Source organism: Chelonoidis abingdonii, chromosome 6 (genome assembly GCF_003597395.2).
Source record: "Chelonoidis abingdonii isolate Lonesome George chromosome 6, CheloAbing_2.0, whole genome shotgun sequence".
In the NCBI taxonomy this organism is placed as follows: Eukaryota; Metazoa; Chordata; order Testudines; family Testudinidae; genus Chelonoidis; species Chelonoidis abingdonii.
This window is the reverse complement of record NC_133774.1, coordinates 76,961,988-76,984,330: the sequence shown is the minus strand read 5'-3', so window position 1 is coordinate 76,984,330 and position 22,343 is coordinate 76,961,988. Positions and strand designations below refer to the sequence as shown.

At 42.0% G+C, this 22,343-nt stretch overlaps 1 protein-coding gene across 1 annotated transcript in view; it reads right to left on the bottom strand.

The window, feature by feature from the left end:
* Positions 1-19,452, bottom strand: part of TNFAIP8 (TNF alpha induced protein 8) — an 89,248-nt gene extending 69,796 nt beyond the window's left edge. Inside the window, exon 1 of the mRNA XM_032799675.2 lies at positions 19,300-19,452. Within this exon, the coding sequence (XP_032655566.1) occupies position 19,300 (1 nt within the window). The 5' untranslated portion in view covers positions 19,301-19,452. The remainder of the gene's footprint in view (positions 1-19,299) is intronic.
* Between the last annotated feature and the right edge of the window lie 2,891 nt (positions 19,453-22,343).

Below are 22,343 nucleotides of genomic sequence, written 5' to 3'. Positions count from 1 at the left end.
TGAGCTAGTAAAAGGTGTAATTTCTTGGTTGTTTAGAAGATGCTGGCATTGAATTACATTTCGGAAGGCTCTTCTATAACACTGTAGTACAAACTAATGAGCAAAACGATAGAAAAGCCAAATAGCCTAATTGATAGGAAGCCAATTCAAAATCTTCATGCATAGCAGCTTCCATTGTTTTAATCTAATGAGTCCTCAGAAGGAAGAGTTGAGTGCTTGGGAATTAAAGAATAACTAACTAGAAAACAACAGACGGGTCCACTTTTGGAGGAGAAAAGTTGCATTCATTTTTTAATCATTCCTTGCCTGCTCCGAGAATTTGCAGATTTTTTTTTCCCCACCAGAATTCTATCAACTGAATGATTTCTTAGAGAATATAATAAGAAATATCATTCTTGTTTTTTCCTGGGAAATAGAGTGGGGTAAAGGGACGAGGAGAAGGGAGGTGCCCTGCATTCCTCCCTATTAAATATTTATTTTATCACAATCAGCAATGTCTGTTTCAGTAGATAAAAATGTCAATCTAGAGAGCAACTTCTAGAGGTTTCTTATGCCAAACTGGAATGATATGCAGATGATGAGACAACTGAATCAAACAGATGACACGTTTCTGCAGTTTCTCATTTTTGGAACATTTGTTTTGTCATAATATTTAGTAAATGGATGGGGAATCAGATTTCATGTAAACAAAGTAGCATATTACACATTCAATGAATACCCATGACCTTATGAACATACACAACAATTGATGTCCTGAATTACTAGAACAAAAAAAAACAGCAAAGGTTGCAGCATGGAACAAGTTTTAAGAATACAGGAATTGTTATGCTCCTAGATATCTCTGGCGTCTCCCTGCATTTATGTCCCAGTAAATCTGGCAGCTCCTTGAGACACTGACTCTGGTGGCTCCTTGTCCTAAATTGATGGAGGGCTGGGGCTGGATTGCTTGCCACTGGTACTGGCTGCTCCTGCCCCAGACTAGGAGGAGGATCTCACTGCTTCTTGTGATCAGTAAAAAGATATGCTTTGTTTGAGCTGCTGGCCCTAATTGGTTGCCTTGCTCCCTGGCTGAGGGGACCCTGACTCTTTTCTGACTGCAGGTCAGAGAGCCCTGTGGTGAGGGGGAAATGGCTAACGTACCACACTATGGTGCTTTAGTCACAGCTGCAAAGGCCACGGATAAGTTGTTGGACTTTTGTTCTATAATAGGATGAAACTTAATAGTGAAAAGTGCAAGGACATCCATTTAGGGATTAATAACAAGATTTTTTGTTATAAGCTGGGGACGCATCAGTTGGAAGAGGAGGAGAAGGACCTCGGAGTATTGGTTGATCACAGGATGACTATGAGCCGCCAATGTGATATGGCCACGAAAAAAGCTAATGTGGTCTTGGGATGCATCAGGCGAGGTATTTCCAGTAGAGATAAGGAGCTGTTAGTACCATTATACAAGGCACTGGTGAGACCTCATCTGGAATACTGTGTGCAGTTCTGATCTCCCATGTTTAAGAAGGATGAATTCAAACTGGAACAATACAGAGAAGGGCTACTAGGATGATCCGAGGAATGGAAAATCTGTCTTATGAAAGGAGACTCAAAGAGCTTGGCTCTAGCCTAACCAAAAAAGGCTGAGGGGAGACATGATTGCTCTTTATAAATATATCAGAGGAATAAATATCAGGGAGGGAGAGGAATTATTTAAGCTTAGTACCAATGTGGACACAAGAACAAATGGATATAAACTGGACACTAGGAAGTTTAGATTTGAAATTAGACAAAGGTTTCTAACCATTAGAGGAGTGAAGTTCTGGAACAGCCTTCCAAGGGGAAGAGTGAGAGCAAAAGACATATCTGGCTTCAAGACTAAGCTTGATAAGTTTATGGAGGGGATGGTATGATAGGATAGCCTAATTATGGCAATTAATTGATCTTTGACTATTAACAGTAAATATGTCCAATGGCCTGTGATGGGATGTTAGATGGGGTGCGATCTGAGTTACTACAAAGAATTCTTTCCTGGGTGTCTGGCTGGTGAGTCTTACCCATATGCTCAGGGTTTAGCTGATCGCCATATCTGGGGTTGGGAAGGAATTTTCCTCCAGAGCAGACTGGCAGAAGCCCTGGGGCTTTTTCCCCTTCCTCTGCAGGGTGGGGCATGGATCACTTGCTGGAAGATTCTGGGCACCTTGAAGTCTTTAAAACATGATTTGAGGACTTCAATAGCTCAGACATAGGTTAGGGGTTTGTTATAGAAGTGGGTGGGTGAGATTCTGTGCCCTGCGTTCTGCAGAAGCTCAGACTAGACGATCATAATCGTCCCCTCTGACCTTAAAGTCTATGATTCTATGAATACATTCCTAGCCCTTCAGGATAACTCCTTGATTAAAGGCCTGGAGGACTTTTAACCATTGAGATACCATCTAGTGTGACACAGATGAAAGCAATGCAGCCTAGAGTATCTCCTCCACTCTCTCTGATCCTGATTCAACAAAGCATTTCATGTGCTTAAATCCCATTGAAAGCTGGACACATGCTGAAGTGCTTTCTTGAACTGGGGTCCCAAATCAGGAAGTTCCTAGGAAGGAGCAGCTCAGAAAGCAGATAACACGAGCTTCCTCGCCAAATGAGAAGACTTTACCATACAAATGAAAACTCTTGAGCTGCCAGTGGACAGGCAGATATTACAGACTTCAAAAATATTGAAAAATATGCAGCCAAGATTACTGATTTGCTGAATAAAAGTTTCCTAACCCTTGTGCTCCTTAACAAGCCTAAAGTCTTGAGCTTTATGTTCTATAAGGCCTTGAAAAAAAATATATTTCAGCTCTGTGCTTGTGCACACACACAGAGTCACTAGCATAAATCCCTGTCGTTTCTTCTGATTTTACTTGCCAAGATCAGGCAGCAATAAGTCATCACGCTTTTGCTACCAAGGGACTCTGTTATATTAGTATTCACTAAACAAAGAAATGATAAGCATGTTCTACAATAAATAATTTTGCATTTAAACAGAGTTACATATGTGCATGTTTGCTTATATAAAAAGTCCTTCAGTTGGTAATCCAACAGATATCCATTTGCAAATACTGAAGGACTATAGAATCTGTGCATTTCTATTGAGATAGAATAAAGTCAGTTCTATACATGCATATGGTACCCTATTCATAGTGTCTGAAGTTACAGATCGCAACTTTTCATATCTGAAGTCAGGTCTACACTAAGAAGTTAGGTCAACCAAGCTACTTTGCGCAGCAGCGTGAAAAGTCTACACACCTGAGCAATGCAATTAAGCTGAGCCAACCCCCAGTGTAATAGTGCGAGACTGACGGAGACATTCTTCTGTTGATCTAGCTACTGCCTCTCGGCAATACAGAATTAACTACAGGGGTGGGAGATCTCCCATCACTGTTCTGATTGTCTATGCTGAAGCATTACAGCAATGCAGCTGCAGTGTTTCTAGCGAAGACAGACTGAGCTTCTACCTCTTTTTTGGAGGTTAGGACCTTTAACCATGGAGGCTATTTACCCCATTGCCACACCCACATGTACAATAACTCCAAGTTTCTTTTGCTGTGTAGCAGTTTCTGCTGTGCCCATCCCAGCCTGTACTGGAGCCAGGAAGAACAGGACTGCTCTCTCTCCTCCACCCTCTCACTCACACACCTACTCACCTCATTCCTTGGAAAACCAATTATTGTGTATTACCCCTGTTATATGCCTGGCATCCAGCAGCACAAGGAGCTGAAATACAAGTCACCCCCAAACTTTATTTCCTCCATGATGAGGCAACATGGCATTGATCTATCTACAGCAATGTTTCCCAAACTTGGGACACTGCTTGTGTAGAGAAAGCCCCTGGCGGGCTGGGCCGGTTTGTGTACCTGCCACATCTACAGGTCCAGCCGATCGTGGCTCCCACTGGCCGTGGTTCGCTGCTCCAGGCCAATGGAAGCTGCTGGAAGCAGCGGCCAGTACGTCCCTCGGCCCACACAAGTTGAAATATATTTTTTCCAAGGCCTTGTAGAACAAAGCTCAAGCAGTGTCCCAAGCAGGGAGAAAGTAATCGGAACTGGGAGGTGGGGGAATCAAATCATTGCCTTAAGTGTCCTAATGAAGCCCTTATATCTGAGGTGTGTAGGAAAAGAGAACACCAGGAGACAATTCAAGGAGGAGGATGCAACAGGGCAAATAAGCAGCAGAAGAAAGTAGGGTCAACTACAGAATCTGTAGTCACAGGCCCTGGTCTCATGGGAATTCATTATCCGGATATCTGCTGGGAAGAGAAATACCAGCAGGCACAGGCAATCACAGGAGTTTTTTGGAGATCGCTGAGGACAACTCTTGGGGGGGGGTACAAATGCTGGGAGAACACACGAGGGGCCTTGCAGGCCTCTCGACCTCCTGCTCACAAACAGAGAAGAGTTGATCGGGGAAGTAAGGGTGAAACGCAACCTGGGCAGTCAGTGATCATGACATGGTAGGAGTTCAGAACCTGGTCAATAGGAAGGAAGGAGAGAAGCGAACGCAATACCCTGGATTTCAGAAAAGCGGATTTCACTCCCTTAGAGAAATGAGTGGGCAGGATTCCCTGGGAAGCTGAACTGAAGAGGGATGGGTGTCTCAGGAGGCTGCAGTTTTTTAAAGAAAACATGCTAAGAGCACAGGAAATACATACCGATGTGCGAAAGAACAGCAAGCGTAGAAAGTGCCAGCAGCAGGCTTAAGAGGGAACTCAGTGGTGACTGAAGCAAAGAAGGAGTTTACAAAAATGGAAGCTTGGACAGAGACTGGGGAGGCATATAAGATTATTGCTCGGCCTGCAGGGATAGACATGAAAAGGCCAAAGGCAATTTGAGTTGAAACTAGCAAGGGATGTGAAGATAATAGGAAGGGGTTTACAAGTTGTAAGCAACAAGAAGAGGACTAGGGATGTGTAGGTCCCTTCTCAATGAGGCAGGTATCCTAGTGGTGGGAAGATATGGAAAAGGCTGAAGTACTCCCATTCTTCACTTCAGTCTTTACGGGCAGGATCAACTCCCAGACTACTACACTGGGAACGAGAGAGGAGAGGAGGAGAGCAGCCCACTGTGATAGAGGGTCAGGTTAGGAACTACTTAAAACGTTAGACGTGCCAAAGTCTATGGGACCGGACGAACTGCATCCGAGGGTGCTGAGGAGTTAGCTGATGTGATTGCAGAGCCGTTGACCATTATTTGAAATTCATGCGAACAGGAGAGGTCCCAGAGGACTGGAAGAAAGCAAGTATAGTCCTATCTTTAAGAAAGGGAAAAAGAAGATCCAGGGAATACAGACCAATCAGTCTAACCTCAATCCCTGAAAAATCATGGGCAGAGTGCTGAAGGAATCCATCCTGAAACACTAGAGGAAAACAAGTAGCAAAAGCAGTCAGCATGGATCACCAAGGTAAATCATCCCTGACCAACCTGATTGCTTTCTACGATGAGATGACTGGACTTGTGGATGGGGGAAAGTGTTGATGTTGTATACCTTGACTTTAGTAAGGCTTTGACACGGTTTCCACAGCATTCTCATCAGCAAACTAAGGAAGTATGGGTGGAGGAATGGACTGTGAAGTGGATAGAAAACTGGTTGAATCAACGGCTCAGCGGGTAGTATCAATGGCACACTCTCTAGTTGGCAACCAGTCAAGTGGTGGCCCAGGGGTCTGTCTTAGGGCCGTTCTATCAATGTCTTCATTAATGACTTGATGATGAGTAGTTGCACATTAAGAAATTTGCAGATGACACAAGTTGGGGAGTTGTGGACACGCTGGAGGGCAGGGATAGGATTCAGGGAGACTTAGACAAATTGGAGAAGTGCCACAAGAAACTCATGAAGTCACAAGGAAAGTGCAAAGTCCTGCACTTAGGCACGAAAACCCATGCACCTGCTAGCGCTGGGACTGTTTTGGAAGTAGCAGTGCTGAAGAAAAGGATTTGGGTTACGGTAGATGGAAGTTGAACATGAGCCTACAGTGTGCTCTTGTAGCCAAAAAGCTAATAGCATACTGGGCTGTATTAGTAGATGTTGCCAGCAGACGGGGATGTATATCCCTCTATTCGCACTGGTGAGGCCGCATCTGGAATTGTGTCCAGTTTTGGGCGCCCACTACAAAAGGACGTGGAAAATTGAGAGAGTCCGCGGAGGGCAACAAAAATGATTAGAGACTGGAGCACAGACTTATGAAGAGAGACTGAAGGAACTGGGCTTATTTAGCTGCAGAAGAGAAGACTAAGGGGGGATTTGGTAGCACCTTCAACACTTGAAGGGATGCTCCAAGGAGGAGGGAGCTAGGCTGTTCCAAGTGGTAACGGAGGACAGAGAACAAGGAGCAATGGTTTGAAGTTGCAGCGTCGGAAGTCGAGGCTGGATATTAGAAAAACTTTCTGACTAGGAGAGTGGTGAAGTATTGGAATGGGTTACCTAGGAGGTGGTAGAATCTCCATCTTTAGAGCTATTTAAAGTCCGGCTAGACCGCACCCTGGCTGGGATTATTTAGGGAAAATGGTCCTGCCTTTAGCAGGGGGTTGGACTAGATGACCTCATGAGGTCCCTTCCAACCTTTTGATTCTATGATTCTATGATAAGTTTGGGAAACACTGATCTACAGGAAAAACAAAACATTGCCCTCTCTCACAAGACAGCCTATAAACATCAGCATGACAGTTTTTAGGAATGCAGGTAAGGTAACAGATCATACAGACAAAATCTGCCTTAGGTTTTATATGGTGTGTCACAGTTCAGGGCAAATACACTCGTATTTCCCCTCAGTGGTTCAGTAAAGGGACCAATTCTCAGGCTTCTGACTCTCTAGCTGTTGCCTTTCTGGGTGGAGACCTGTGTGCCGCTCCCTCCTGATCAGAGTATTTCTAGGCTGAACAGTTGCCTGTCTTGTTATTTGCAGCCAGACGGCTTGCTTTCTCTTCAAAGACTAGTAGCAGTCTAATCTCCCCAGTTATAAATTACCACACAGTGCTTTATACACCTCTACCCCGATATAACGCGACCCGATATAACATGAATTCAGATATAACGCAGTAAAGCAGTGCTCCAGGGGGGGCAGGGCTGCACACCTCAGCACATCAAAGCAAGTTCACTATAACGCGGTTTCATCTACAACGCAGTAAGATTTTTTTGGCTCCCGAGGACAGCGTTATATCGGAGTAGAGGTGTAATTTCTCCTGTGTATTGCAGGTTTATTTTGACACAGTGGAAGAAAGTTTGATTTAAGAATTAAGACGCTGAAGAGCTCTTGAATTCTGTTACACAAAACGAACATAACCACATATTACAATGTTAAGAGCCTTTGCCCTCTGGTTCCAGCAGCCATTTTCAGCTTGCTTTAGACTTGCTCAAAGTACACTTTTACCACCACTCTTTCTAAAATAGATCTAAGCACATTTGTCCTGGTTAAATCATTTTCAGCACCAGCTCTGCTGCACCCATTGCTGACAACTTTTGTCAACAACAAATAATTCTCAGTATAGACAAGTCCGAATCCATTTTTATTATAGGCAGATATTTCATATTGGGCCACTGCAGGTTGCTTATGTCTTCCTCTGAAGCATCTTGTGCTGGCTACTGTCAAAGACCAGATACTCAACTAGACAGTATCCTGTGATTTTGTTGTGAAAATTTCTGTTTTCATTACATTAAAAAGTCTGCTTTAAGAAACTGTTCTCAAACACAAATGGGTCACCAAGCTCAGTAGGAGCCAGAGGGGCTATTTAATGCCACTGTTAGGGACACACAAGACTGGTTAAGCAGCCTCAGTGACAAGCACTAAAAAGCCAATTCTGAAAGTCTTATAGGATCTCCTTTAAAAAATTTTTTTTTTAAACTGGAATTGGTATGACCTGCTGCTAATTATTCAATACCATCTCAGATTCTAGGTAATTATTTCAGATATTGTAAACCTATTGTTTATGTCTGTGCACGCTTAAATCTAACAAATAGCAATTTAGATAAGAGCATGCTTACTTGTATCAATTTTTCATCAGCCAGAAGTGCTGTGTTCCCTTGATTTCTTTGTGACACTGCCTGGAGGGAAACAGTTAAGTTACCACTGCTTTGGGTTCTCAGAACCCCAGGTAGCATATGCCAATACAGCAACTTGAAGTGATTCCTCTTTGAAAATGCAAAAGGATTTGTTTGTTTTTAAAACAGCTGACCATGCTATTTATAACTTCTTAAAAGACAAGCATATATTTCAAGTCTCATTTTGAGTGACAGTAATAATGAGAACATTAACATGAGCCAAGTTAAATCGAGAAGTGCTTGTTTCTCTACGTATGATGTTTGCCTGCTTACAAGGAAAGTGGATATTTTGCTATACTCCACCACCAAATTTATTTCCTCTTATAGGAAAGGCCCTACCAAATTCACGGTCCATTTTGGTCAATTTTACGGTCCTTGGATTTTAAAAATCATAAATTTCATGATTTCAGCTATTTAAATCTGAAATTTCACAATGTTGTAAGTATAGGGATCCTGACCCAAAAAGGAGTTGTGGGGTGATCACAAGGTTATTGCAGGGCAGGTTGCAGTACTGCTACCTTGGGCTTCTGTGCTGCTGCTGGCAATGGCGCTGCCTTCAGAGCTGGAGATGGAGAGCACTGGCTATTGGCCAGGAAGCCAGCTTTGAAGACAGAGTCACTGCCAGCAGCAGCGCAGAAGTAAGGACATCATGGTATGATACTGTCACCCATAGGCACTGAAGGTGAGGAAAAACTTGGTGGGTGCTCTGCTCCCACCGGCAGCTCCCGCCCCCGCCCCAGCTCACCTCCTCCCCTGAGCATGCTGCGTCCCCACCTCCCCTCTTCCTCTCAGTGCTTGCCGCCATGAAACAGCTGTTTTGTGGTGGCAAGCGCTGGGAGGAAGCGGGGAGGCGGGAAACGCAGCGCGCTTGGGGAAGAGGTGGGGCCACGGTGGGGATTTGGGGAAGGAGTCCAATGGGGCAGGGACTTTTGGGAAGGGGTTGGAATGGGGGCAGGGCAGGAGTGGAGTCAGTGCAGGACTAGATTCACATCCATAGCTTTAAACTTCAGTGAGACTTAAACACATTTAAAATTAAGCACATTTAAATACCATTCCTGAATATGAGTCTTTTCCTATGTATTAGGACCTTTAACTCAAACATACTCTGCTCCTTTCTGTAAGAAGCATTCACAGCACTGGCCGGGCGAGGATAATCTGACCCACCGCTAAGACTTTTTTCTGTTCAGCAAGTGAAGAAAAAGACCACGCAAGATATGTTTGACCTAAAACTATTTCTTAATATGGCTATTGTTTGGAGTACAAATACCACCTAGGAAGTGTCCTATACAAATATTTAAACAAAATCACAACATGAATCTCCAACAGCAAATATCAGATGAAGATGCTAAATGATGATATCTAAGTAGGGTAGTAAAAAATTTTCAACGACAGTTTTAAAAAAACCAATACCTTAACAAAAGCCACTTAAATTTTAGCATGCAAAGTTTATCAACAGTTCAGTTTGCTCTTCCGTTTCCTGAACCTCTCATTCAAGACCACTTCCTTAAAATGAGCACAGCATTTAGTTGTGTTTCTCATATAGCTGTCACACTTGAGCAAAAACGAAGTGAGTTACTGCTGCATTCTTTTCCCTTAAAAGCAAGTTAAAGTGATCATGGAAGCAATAAGATTGGTGTTCAGAGCCATGCTATGACCATCATGACAAACACGAGAGCAGATACTATTTCAGTGTCTAGTCATCCCTTTTCACATTTTTCTTTTCAGTTGAAGTAAGGGTTTGGGGGTGGTGGTGTCTCTTTTATGCTGTTCAGCTCTTAGTGAGTCTTTGTTCTTTTTTCTACCATAGTGTATCATGAAGCATCAAGATCTTTATCAGTCTCGACCTTTTTAGCAGAAAATATTTAAAATGAGGCATGTGAGTTTTTTGATCAGAATGCAGGATTTTCTGGACTAATATTGAACCTAACATCTCATAGGGATCTTGCTATATAAACAGTAATGTTAAACTACAATAAAAACAAAATTAGAGCAACTGCGAGTAAGAGTGAACATTCCAATACACTGCAGAAATGTACCAACTACTCTTTCCCTACATTGAAAGACACCAAAGATTGATATAGTCTATTTCCTACTCCTTCAATATATTGCGCCAAGCTGCTAGTCAACCTGTATTAAACTTAACTTTAGACTGCTAGACCTGTGAGGGTGGCTAGACTGCTAGACTAAACTGCTAGACCTGTGAGGGTGGCTATTAGTACTAAACATAAGGATGGTTTTGCACAAGATCTGGACTGAGCCCAGCTCATCTCACATATGCAATCAAACCACTGCCAGACTGTTAACAACCGTCACTCTCAATCAAGGCTGGATCTGAAAAGTGTTAAGTCATCAGAGGCTACCATGCCTGTGTACTTTTTGTACAACATCATAAATGGATTTTTATCTTTTCTGAATACTTGTCTAATGAATACCTTACTAAAAGGGGAAAAAACTGTGAACTTTATTGCACATCCAAAACATGAACATGACCAGATGTCATCCATGTTCAGGACAGTCAGGCATTCATGAGTTATCTCAAGTTTGAAGCTTTGGTGACTTTACAATGCAAGTTGAACTTCTTAATTAACATTCAGAAGATGTCAATCTTTTTTTTTTTTTAAAAAAAACAAACTAACAATGTTAGGTACAGGCTTGAGATTTTAAACTGGGTACATAGGACAGTCATGTCGCTAAAGAATAGAGTTTATACATTAAGGGATTGTCTCTCAGTTAATGAGAATTTAGTGCTCATTAAAGACTCCTGGGAGTGATGCACATGTACTGGGAAGGGAATACACATACTCTATGCTTTCTAGGCTGAAATTACCCACTCAAAACCAAATTTTCAATTAATATTTAATGTATTACCAATATCTCATCTAGTAACCAGGTAACAAAAATTCTCAACTGAGATTTACTGTAGGATCCATTTGCATCTGACACTTCTTTTTAGCACCACAACAATAAGGAGAACAATTTCGTTGCTTAAGTTTATAGACAGAAAAAAAAACAAGCCATCTTCACACTGAACTGTGAAGTGTTATCCTTAGAACACACCATTTACTTTAACCCAGAGGAAGAAGGCAAAGGGAATAATCCATTGTACCACCACATTTGTAAAATGTCAAAACTTCTATAGTTTACCACAAAGGCAATATGGCTGCTTATCAGCAATGGTCTATTTTGTATAAATAATATAAATAACTTATATACAATTTAGTTTTATATACCCATCAGCTTGCATGCCCCCTTGAACCTAGGACCTGTTTTACTTAGTTGAAGAAATACTGGCCAGGATGCTGTGGTTATCCCCTAAATTTAAGCACCTGGATAGCCACCAAAGAATAGCAGAAAGGTCCTCATTTGAGAGATAGCACCTCAGGTGCTAACTGAATCAGATGTTGATTTCCTGCTGTTGGTTGTTCTCTCTCACCACCTTGGGGTTTAAATGTATACTTGCTTCTTTTCTCTTTTTTAACGCTTTTAGAAAAAGTTACAAATGCATAAATTATGTAAGTATGTTCTGTGTAGTGTGTAAATGCATAGTCCAATCTTATAGTAATATAGCTAACATTAATGAAGTTTGCAAGTGAGATTAGTGCTTAGTAAAGCTAGAGACAAATGAAATACTGACTCAGCTAAACATAGGGAGCCTAGCTTCCCTACATAACTGAAAAACTCTGTGTAAGCTCATAAGCTTGTATCTCTCACCAACAGAAGTTGGTCCAATTAAAGATATTACCTCACCCACCTGGACTCTCTAATATCCTGGGATCAACACTGCTACAACACAGCATAGTACATTTAAATGACTTGCAGTGGCCTGTCTAAACTTCTTGACCAGACTTTTTTTTTTTATGGTTTTGTGATTTGAACAAACTGGAGGCAGCAAACCAGACTGAGGCCAAACTCATTTTTCACTTGTAACTAAACTAGAATTTTAACCCAGAGGAAGAAGGCAAAGGGAATAATCCATTGTACCACCACATTTGTAAAATGTCAAAACTTCTATAGTTTACCACAAAGGCAATATGGCTGCTTATCAGCAATGGTCTATTTTGTATAAATAATATAAAAAACTATACATAAGTTGAAAACTTTTTAAATGATTAAAGTTGATTTGGCTTTTGAATCATTCATTGTTGCAGCAAAACTTTCTATTTCTATTGATGAATTTCACATCAAACCACATCTTATAACTTTGTTTTGGGTTGCCTAATTTGCAATATATGTATCTTATTCTAGGAGTTTCTCCAAGCTTGTTCAGATCTCTTATCTTGTGTGGCCCCCTATTTGTCAGAGTAGTCATGTGGTTTCCCCATAAACACACTCCTCTCAAGCAGTTAAAATCTAAAGAAATCAAATGATTGATGGCTCTTTCCGTATGAGCATGTCTTTTTAAATACATTGTGTACAGATAATTCTCATCTGTGGCTAACACAGGATGCTCATTGCGTAATATCCTGCAGAAGGACCGTTATACAGTTATTTGCATCCAGACCCATTGGTTTATATAAATGCACTTAGGCAAGGACTAGCTGGTAAAGTTTACACAAGTTCTCCAGTACCATCAGAAACAATACTGAGTTTTTGAGAATAGTCACTAATTATGCAAGGGCTTGCTTAGAGTTCCATAGTTAAGGTTCAGCTCAGCTTTAAATTTATGAAAAATACCAAATGTCCTCTCTGAAATAATGAAATTGCAATTATCCCAAAACTAGATATTTTCTTCAGGAAATTCAGAGATAAGGTGACTCAGTAAAGGAAAGGAAAAATGAAAAAAAAATGGTGTCCTTAAACATCAATTTAATCTAATCACGCACTACAAACATTATGATGAAGGCACATACACTTGCAGTATGGTGTCACTATAGGATAGTGTGAAGGTTGGTTGGGTGCCTTAATTGTGTATTTTCCATACCTTAATATGTTGGCATTTTTTTAAAATTTAATCTTAACTGAATATCCTGAAGAAAACAAGTGGTCTGGGGATAATGGCAACACCCCTGAAAGGTATTTTGCCTAAATTACTGATCCATAATCATAAATCTAAACTCCAATTTAAAACATAAAGTGGGTGCCTAATTGGTTGGAAAATTGTTCCCAGAGAGTCACTATCAGTGGTTCACAGTCATGCTGGAAGGGCATAACAGGTGGGGTCCCACAGAGATCAGTTCTGGGTTCAGTTCCACTCAATATCTTCATCAATGATTTAGATAAAGGCATAGAGAGTGCACTTATAAAGTTTGCAGACAAGACCAAGCCGGGAGGGGTTGCAAGCGATTTGGAGGACAGGATTAAAATTCAAAATGATCTGGACAAAGTGGAGAAATAGTCTCAAGTAAATAGGATGAAATTCAATAAGGACAAATGGAAAGTGTTCCTTCCTAAGTGGATGGAGTAATCAGTTGCACACATACAAAATGGGAAATGACAGCCTAGGTAGGGGTACTGTGGAAAGGGATCTGGGGGTCATAGATAAATATGAGTCAACAGTGTAACAGTGTAACGCTGTTGCAAAAAAAGCAAACATCATTCTGGGATGTATTAGCAGGAATATGGTAAGCAAGACACGAGAAGTAATTCTTCTGTCTACTCAGCACTGATTAGGCCTCAACTGAAAGTATTTTGTCCAGTTCTGGGTGCTACATTTCAGAAAAGATGTGGACAAATTGGAGAAAGTCCAGAGAAGAGCAACAGAAATGACTAAAGGTCTATAAAACATGACTTATGAGAGAAGATGGAAAAAATTGGGTTTGTTTAGTCTGGAGAAGAGAAGACTGAGTGGAGACATAACAGTTTTCAAGTACATAAGAAGTTGTTACAAGAAGGACAGCAAAAAATTGTTGTTCTTAAGCTCTGAGGATAGGACAGAAGCAATGGGCTTAAATTGCAGGAAGAGCGGTTTAGGTTAGAGATTAGAAAAAACTTCCTAATTGTCAGAGTGGTTAACCACTGGAATAAATTGCTTTGCGAGGTTGTGGAATCTCCATCATTGGGGATTTTTAAGAGTAGACTGGACAAACACCTGTCAGGGATGGTCTAGGTAATATTTAGTCCTGTCTTGAATGCAAGGGACTGGACTAGATGACCTCTCGAGGTCCCTTCCAGTTCTATGATTCTATAGCAGGAGTAGGCAACCTATGGCATGAGTGCCGAAGGCGGCACGTGAGCTGATTTTCAGTGACACTCATACTGCCCGGGTCCTGGCCATCGGTCCGGAGGGCTCTGCATTTTAATTTAATTTTAAATTAAGCTTCTTAAGCATTTTAAAAACCTTATTTACTGTACATATAACAATAGTTTTGTTATATATTAAAGACTTATAGAAAGAGACCTTCTAAAAATGTTAAAATGTATTACTGGCATGCGAAACCTTAAATTAGAGTGAATAAATGACGATTCGGCACACCACTCCTGAAAGGTTGCTGACCCCTCTTCTATAGTTTTTGTCTGGGAAATTAATATTAGCACTTAAACTGACAAAATTAATGTCAATTTCACTAACAACTAAAGTTTATATTAAAAAGTTTCTTTTTTAAAGCTCTTTTGTTGGTTTCCATTCTAAAACCAAAGCAGATTATGGTGTGAAAGCTTTTCATTCTTTATTACTCATCGAACCCACGGCTCTTAATTTTGTTTATTCTCCATGCGATATATTCCAGTTTAACAACTTCCTTAAGCATATTGACAATTGGCCTTTTTGAGGGCAAAAAAAAGTCCGTCAATGGAGCTGCCAGGTGCTCTATACTTGCAAAAAAAAAAAAAAAAAACAACAAAACAAAAAAAAACCTCACTAATTATTTAGGTGTCCAAATATGAACAAAAAGCCAAACTTTAGAAAGTTTTTTTAATTTTTTTGGCCAAATATGTATCTAGAAATTCCCCTTTAGTTCTAGCTAATATATGAAGCTCTAAAAGATCATCTAAGAGATGATTTAAGACAGTGTTTTTCAAACTGTGGGTTGCGACCCAGTACTGGGTCGCAGCATATTAGGCACTGGGTTGCTTTTCTCTGGTCAATACTGCTGACCGGGACGTTAAAAGTCCTGTCGGCACTGCGCTGTGCCCTGGAAGTGGCCAGCAGCAGGTCCAGCTTCTAAGCAGGGGGGCCATGGGTCTCCGCACGCTGCCCCCACCCCAAGCACCGGCTCTGCATTCCCTTTGGCTGGAAATTGGCCAATGGGAGCTGCAGGGCGGGAGCAGTGCCTGAGGGTGAGAGTTGAGCGCAACTGCTTCTGCACCTCCGCTTAGGAGCCAGCCCTGTTGTTGGCCACTTCCAGGGCACAGCGCGGTCTGCAGTGCTAGGACAGGCAGGAAGCCTACCTCTGCACTTCGGCTGGGCTGCTGACCAGGAGCCGCTGGAGCTAAGTCCATGCCCCAACCATGTGCCCCAGCCCTGAGCCCCCCCAAACCTAGAGCCCTTCCTGTACCCCAAACCCCTCATCCCCCACTCCACCCCAGATCCTGCACTCCCAGCCCAGAGCTCTGACCTCCTCCTGCACCTCAAGCCCCTCCCCCAGCCTGGAACCCCTTCCCACACACTGAACCCCTCACCTCCAGCTCCGTTGGATCATGGGCATCAACAATTTTCTTCAACTGGGTACCCAGAAAAAGAGTTTGAAAACCACTGGTTTAAGATATTCACCTGATACGCTACTCAGTATTTTTGGTATGTATGGTGTTTTGTTTTGCTGGCCCAGAATATTTTCACTACAGATTCTCAGGCATTTTACTGCACTCAGATTGGCACATAATTTAATAGATTGAGATAACACGCTGGACAAAGTTAACATTCCTAACCATTGGTCATTTAAAACAAGAACTATTTCCCACTGTGTAGCAGTACAAATTTAAGAAGAACTTTCCCCTAACTGACACATTTACTTACTATGTTCACTATGGCTCAAGTTTAGTCAGTTGATGTCAACTACAGAAAGGGAGTATATAGCTTTCTGTCATCTGTGCAAACCCATAGGTGGCTTCTGTTTGAAACACGAGCAGTATGTGCTTCTGCTTAGATCTCTAGAACAGAGTTTCACATGAAATTTGACTTCAGAGTTGAAAAAAAAGAAAAGAAAAGAAAAGAAATGCTCTAGCATGGCACAATTTATTCACCCTCACAAACCTCCCAAATCCTCTAAGCTTACTCAATCCTTCAAATATAAATTCTGATCCCCCCTCGCCCTCATTACAGCCAATACCTTTTTCTGGCTTCTTTGGATCTTATCTCCAATTCCCCTTTAGGCCCTTTTACTTTGACAGAGGAGGGAGGCTCCACAGGAGAATTGCAAATAAGCATGGATGAACAATTTTCCAGCAACACATTTGACTTGTTAACAATCTCAAGAATGTATTGAAGATGAGAAAAACAACTTTTAAACATTGTTTTAAACACAAAAAAGTACTTAATACGTGTAATGTGCGTGATGTTGTGTTAGCTTGTTTGTTTAAAAGATGAATAGTTAAATTTTGAAATCTGCAACATCTGTTAGTGTCTTTTTTCATAACACATGGCAACAAGATACTTCCAGGCGATGCTCTGAGGACCAGACTGTGTCCCACCTGACTTGAAACCATAGTGACTCAAAACTATATCGTCTCTCTAGCATCATATTATTTAATGAGCCCTTAATTACTGGAAGAGTTAAATATATCAACATGAAATTTAAACCACAAACAGTTAAAGTTCTTCATAAGAATGCATAATATAAAAAAGTTAAAACTACGAACAACGGTAAATATAAAAAATGTTTTATTTTCTAAAGCATTGGTGGATTTAATGCTTGTGAGAGTAAGGGAAGAGCAGCAGGGGACAGAACCAGGCATAAAACATGTAGGCTTAGTGAAAGTTTTCTAACATGGACTTAATGCTCTTCAGCCTGATCTGCAACACCTTTGCTACTAGTGCCCTGGGCCTCCTGAACAGATACTGTCAGTTGTGCTGTTTTGGTGATGTCTACAAGGGATTAGGTTGAGACCACAAAAGTTCTTTTCACATAAAACCTAAACAGGATTTCAATCTAGATCTCTAGAGGCTAAAAAGCTAGTCCCCCATTCAAACAGTTGTAAGGCCGCCCCTATGCTTTTGACTGTCTTTCAAATGGAATTTCCTATTGAAAGCTGACAACAGATAAATGATTGTTTAACAGTTAATCCAACCAATGAACACAACAACCAGCTAGCTAATGGACATTTTTCTTTCGATATACCAGATGAGTCAGTTTTTTTTTTTCACTGAGCAAACAATTTATATGCAGTTTCTGTAGGCTGTTAAGTATAGTATTTCAGAATGTCATGCAACATTAGGTAAAGCAAAACTTTTATACAGACTAAAATACCTCATAGGGTTCTTTGGTTTCTTTTGACTATTTGTATGTTGGTATATAATTTCCATCATATACACATAAGCTGTTGGAATTTCTGTAAACTTTCACAGAGAAAAATCTGATCATGCAAATACCTTTAACAACTGTCTAGATAAAGGTCTAAGTTTCCAAACAAAAAAAGCTCCTTGCACTGAATTCTGAAGTGCTCTACTTAACTCACAATAACTCAATTATACACTCTATATTTTACAAATAGCTGTTTCTACCTCATCTCCCAGGTAGTGTTACTTTCAAAGACAGATACATGACAACTCAAGGAGACGTTATGGGCTGGATATAGTTTGTTTGGGGGGGGGGCGGGGGGACGCTGTATTTGGACTAGGTTGACCTCCTGCATAATGGCCCCTTCTGGCCTTAAAATCTACAAAAAAAGCAAGTTACATACGTTAATGGGTGTATTCGGTGTTCTTTTGCCAGACAAAATAATTTATTTTCTTTAGAGGGGAGGAGAGAGGTAGGCAATTTAATTACTTTTCATTGCAAATTTATTTCTAACATTTAAAGTTTTATCCCAAGACAATTCTGGCATAATAAAAAGCCTCTCAAGCTAAAACCATTAAATTTAAAGTAAGTTTTAAACAGTTTTTATAAACGTCAATAAGCAAGATTTTATAGCTTTAAAACAATTAAAATACCCACAACTTGTATATGCTGAACACCACAACTGGTAATTGTATTTTGCTCTAGATTTTTCTAATTCCACCAAAGCTGCTACAGGTGAAAAATTTCAGAGCCTAAATAATAGCACCACTTATTTACTTCATGTTGGCACCGCAGTAAGGAAATATTTTTATGGTTAAGAAAACAGCCAAGTGTTTCCAGGTATAAACATGTCAGACTAGAAATTAGCTTAAAAAAAAATAATGGCAACAATTTATTTTGAACCATCATTGCTCCCCAGAGACACATGGATAACTCCGGTGTTAGTCCAGCTCAGACTGGACATGATATTAGCTCTCTTTTCCCGGCTCTTCTCTGTTAGTAACTTTAAGCCATTCTACATACATATTCTGCCACCTGATGCTAGCAACCAGTGGGGCAACTTATTTGAAAAACTGTCTTCTGTCAAAGCACATTTATGTTCAAATATGGGAAACATACATGCATGTTTAGCTCTTACATCCTGCTCATAATTTTTATGACAAGTTGGCTGGTTGTAACAATATTTGGTCTTTAAGGGGGGTTTCTCCCTCAGACCCTAACTCCTCCCTTTCTAAAGTCAGAACTGAATCCAGTGACAGTCAATTCGGTGTACAGTAACCAGCATGATAAAGAGAGGGCTCGGTCTACCTCATAGAAGGAGCCAACAAAATAGAGGGGGACAGAGTCCCAAGGGATCCCCCCAGAGGAAGGAAAAGAAGGCACAGGTTGTAGGGCCCCAATCTAACAAGATACTTAGGCACGAGTCGCCCCATTGACTTTAACAGGCTGACTCGCATGATTATCAAGGTTACTGAAGCAAGATCTAGAAGAAGAAGACTTGACTACTGTGTTTGCTTATCTGCAAATAATCAGATGCCTACCAAGTTAAAACAGTTCAATTTCCTGGGGAGGGAACCGTGCACAGCGTGTGCTATAAACTGCCCCCAGACTCTTCACTAGATTTTAGGCAAAGGAGCCAACCCAGGCAGGGCAGAAAAGGCGAAATCACCCGGAGAGCAGCTGTATGCCGGCTAGGGCTGCTCTGAATACACACGGGGCTCTATGCGGGCAGAGCCAGCGCCGCCGGGGCAGCTCGCCGCGTGTCCCGCACATGCCTGGCCGCGGGGCAAGGCTCGAGCTCCGCGGCACCGCAGAGGAACAGGCACAGGGACACGCTCCCTCCCGCAGCCCGGGCCGGGGCATCACTTACTGTGTGCGGGGGAAGGCGCAGCAGCACCGAACCCGCGGAGGAGACAGGTCCCTGTGCAGCGCGTGCGGCGACTCGAGTCCCGGCTCGGATCTGCTACAGCTGCTAGGACCTGGGGGAAACTCCCTAAACCACCCCGCTCCCCTCGCAAAGGGGCATGGGCGGGGCCAGAGTCCCGGGGGCGGGGCCATGGCCGTGAGGGCGGGGCCAGCGCCCGGAGGCGGGTTTAGCAGCGAGGGGCCGGAGCAGGTGAGCGCGGGCGCTTCACCGCAGGCATTGCGGCAGTCGGGGCTTGCTGAGGCTCCGGGTGCGGATGGGCCCAGGTCTGAGCAGCCCGGCCCGGACCCCGGGTGTTCTCCCCGGGCGGGCTGTCGGGACGCCTGGGAGCGTAGTGCGCGTGTGGGAGACACCAGCACCCCCCTCTGAACACGGGGCGGCCAGTGAATCAGCGGGGCCCGCCGGGGTGGGAGGCATTAACGTTGTCCAAGAGTCTCTGATTTTCCCTGGTGTTTGAGTGAAAGGCAGGAGCGCGCGTGCTAGACTGTATCAGGGTGGAAGGGAAGGTCTTGGCTTCCCGGAAACTCTCCCCCTTTCAGGGAGCTGCCCCGCCAGCTCTCCTTGCCTCAAAGCTGATCTACCTGCACCAGTCTACTCAGTACTTTACCGTCCAATAGCTCTCCCACGTGCACGTGCAAAGCCGTAGCAGTGCTGAGCACAGTCACCGTGCATCGTTACAGCTGTGCTCTCTAGTTTGTGAATGTAATTGTGTCATGTAATTACGTTCACTAAAAGTTACAATTCAGCTGAAGTCTGGCCTGTGCTTCATCTCGTCACTTCTCTCCTTGCAAGAATTCCAAATGACCCTACCAGGACCAGTAAGAAAACAGGCTATTATAAGAATAGCAGGTGATACTGGTTTGTGGCACCGTTATGCTGAGCTGTGACCAGAGTTTTCCTCCTCGTTTCAATGATGCTCCTAGTAGTCTGGCGTCCCTCAAACATCGTTGTAATATTACCAATAAAAAGAACTGTATTCACATCTTCATTGCACATCATTTGTCCCGCATTCAATAGAGAATTACACAAGCAAAAACAAAAAAATAGCTCTGGGAGTGACCCTGAATACAGCCTCAGGTACAAAAACAAACTAGGATTTTGAAATTTTACAAATATTGTAAGATTTTTTTTAAATTCTTTTTTCCTCTGCACCTGTGCACATGCTCATAGCTGTCAGGTTTGAATGATCTGACTGCTGCATGGGTTCCCATTCCTTCAAGTTTGAACTGCTTTAACAAAAACACTTTCCCTGCTAAAAATAGGGGGTGAAATTGAATCCACAGGATATGAGTTTATGAAGAATGTCAGTTAACAAGCAGAGCTACTAACTTGAGAAACAGGTTCTAAAAGTGTTCAGAGTAAATACATATTAAATTTCTGAAAATGACTATGAATTGCATTTATCCTTATAAATTAAATGGAAGGGAAAATACAAGGCATGTTTCTAGTGTTTCTAGAACTATATTTGGTATCCTCAAGGTCATGACTTATAGGTTAAACTTGTGATTTGGTTGTACGTCTATGGGAAATACCCTTTAGAATTGGATATGAAATCACCTCAGTACATAAATAAGTCCATTGTCCAAACCATACTAATAAGACTGCACTTCATTAACATGGTTCAGTCATTAAGACCAGGATACAGTCCACCCAGCAGAGCAGATGTCAGGCAAATTGCTGGATAAAGTGTATGAAAGAGAAATTAAGCAGTGTGCAAAAAGTCTAGAGGGTAAAATTGTTAACCAGAGTCTTGATGGGTGGAACAATGTCCTCAATGATCCTGTTGTATGTACTTACGTGACAACAGAAGAAGGGGATGTCCTCCTTACAGAAACAATTGATACATCAGGAAATGTACACACAGCAGCATACTTACTAGAAGTAGCAGTAAAAGCTAGAACAAACTGAATTTTTTTTTCAAATGTCTAGTATGCAGCTTGCTCACAAACAATGCTGCAAATGTATCCAAGATAAGAAGAAATTATTTAGAAGAGAGCGAAGAGTCTCCCAGGCTAATAACATACGGTTGCAGTACTCATTTGCTGCACCTCCTAACCAAAGACTTCAGTGTTCCAGAAATAAAGGCTAATGTAGTTGAAATTGCAAAATACTTCCGTAACAACCACTTTGCAGCAGCTGCTCTGAAAAAAAGAGGGAGGAACCAAGCTAACTCTCCCACAAGATGTACAGTGGAACTCAGTAGTGGACTGTTTTGAGCACTGTATCAAGAACTGGCCTAATCTGATGACAGTTTGTGAACAAAACCGTGAAAAAAAAGATGGCACTGTCACAGCCAAAGTTCTCAACATTGGGATTAAGAGAAATGTTGAACACATGCTGAGTACCCTGAAGCCTATTTCTGGAGCCTTGAACAAAATGCAGACAAATAGCTGTTTTATTGCTGATGCTGTTGAAATTTGGAAGGAACTGAGTGAGATCTTAAAAGTTAAATTACAAGCATTAAAAAAATGAATAGGACAAGCTCTATCTCCAGCTCATTTTCTTGCAAATGGTCTCAATACTCGGTACCAGGGTCAAACCTTACCTACTGAAAAAGAGGAGTTGTCTGTGACATGGACGTCCAGCAATCATCCCTCCATAATGCCAACTATAATAAACTTCAGAGCTAAGGGTGAACCAGTCAAGAAATATATGTTTGCCGATGATGTTTTAAAGAAAATCACACCAGGGAAAAGATGGTTACTCACCTTTGTAACTGTTGTTCTTCGAGATGTGTTGCTCATATCCATTCCAATTAGGTGTGCGCGCGCTGCGTGCATGTTTGTCAGAGATTTTTTACCCTAACAACACTCGGTGGGCTGCCAGGTTGCCCCCTGGAGTGGCGCCGCTATGGCGCCTGATATATACCCCTGCCGGCCCATCCGCTCCTCAGTTCCTTCTTGCCGGCTACTCTGACAGTGGGGAAGGAGGGCGGGTGTGGAATGGATATGAGCAACACATCTCGAAGAACAACAGTTACAAAAGGTGAT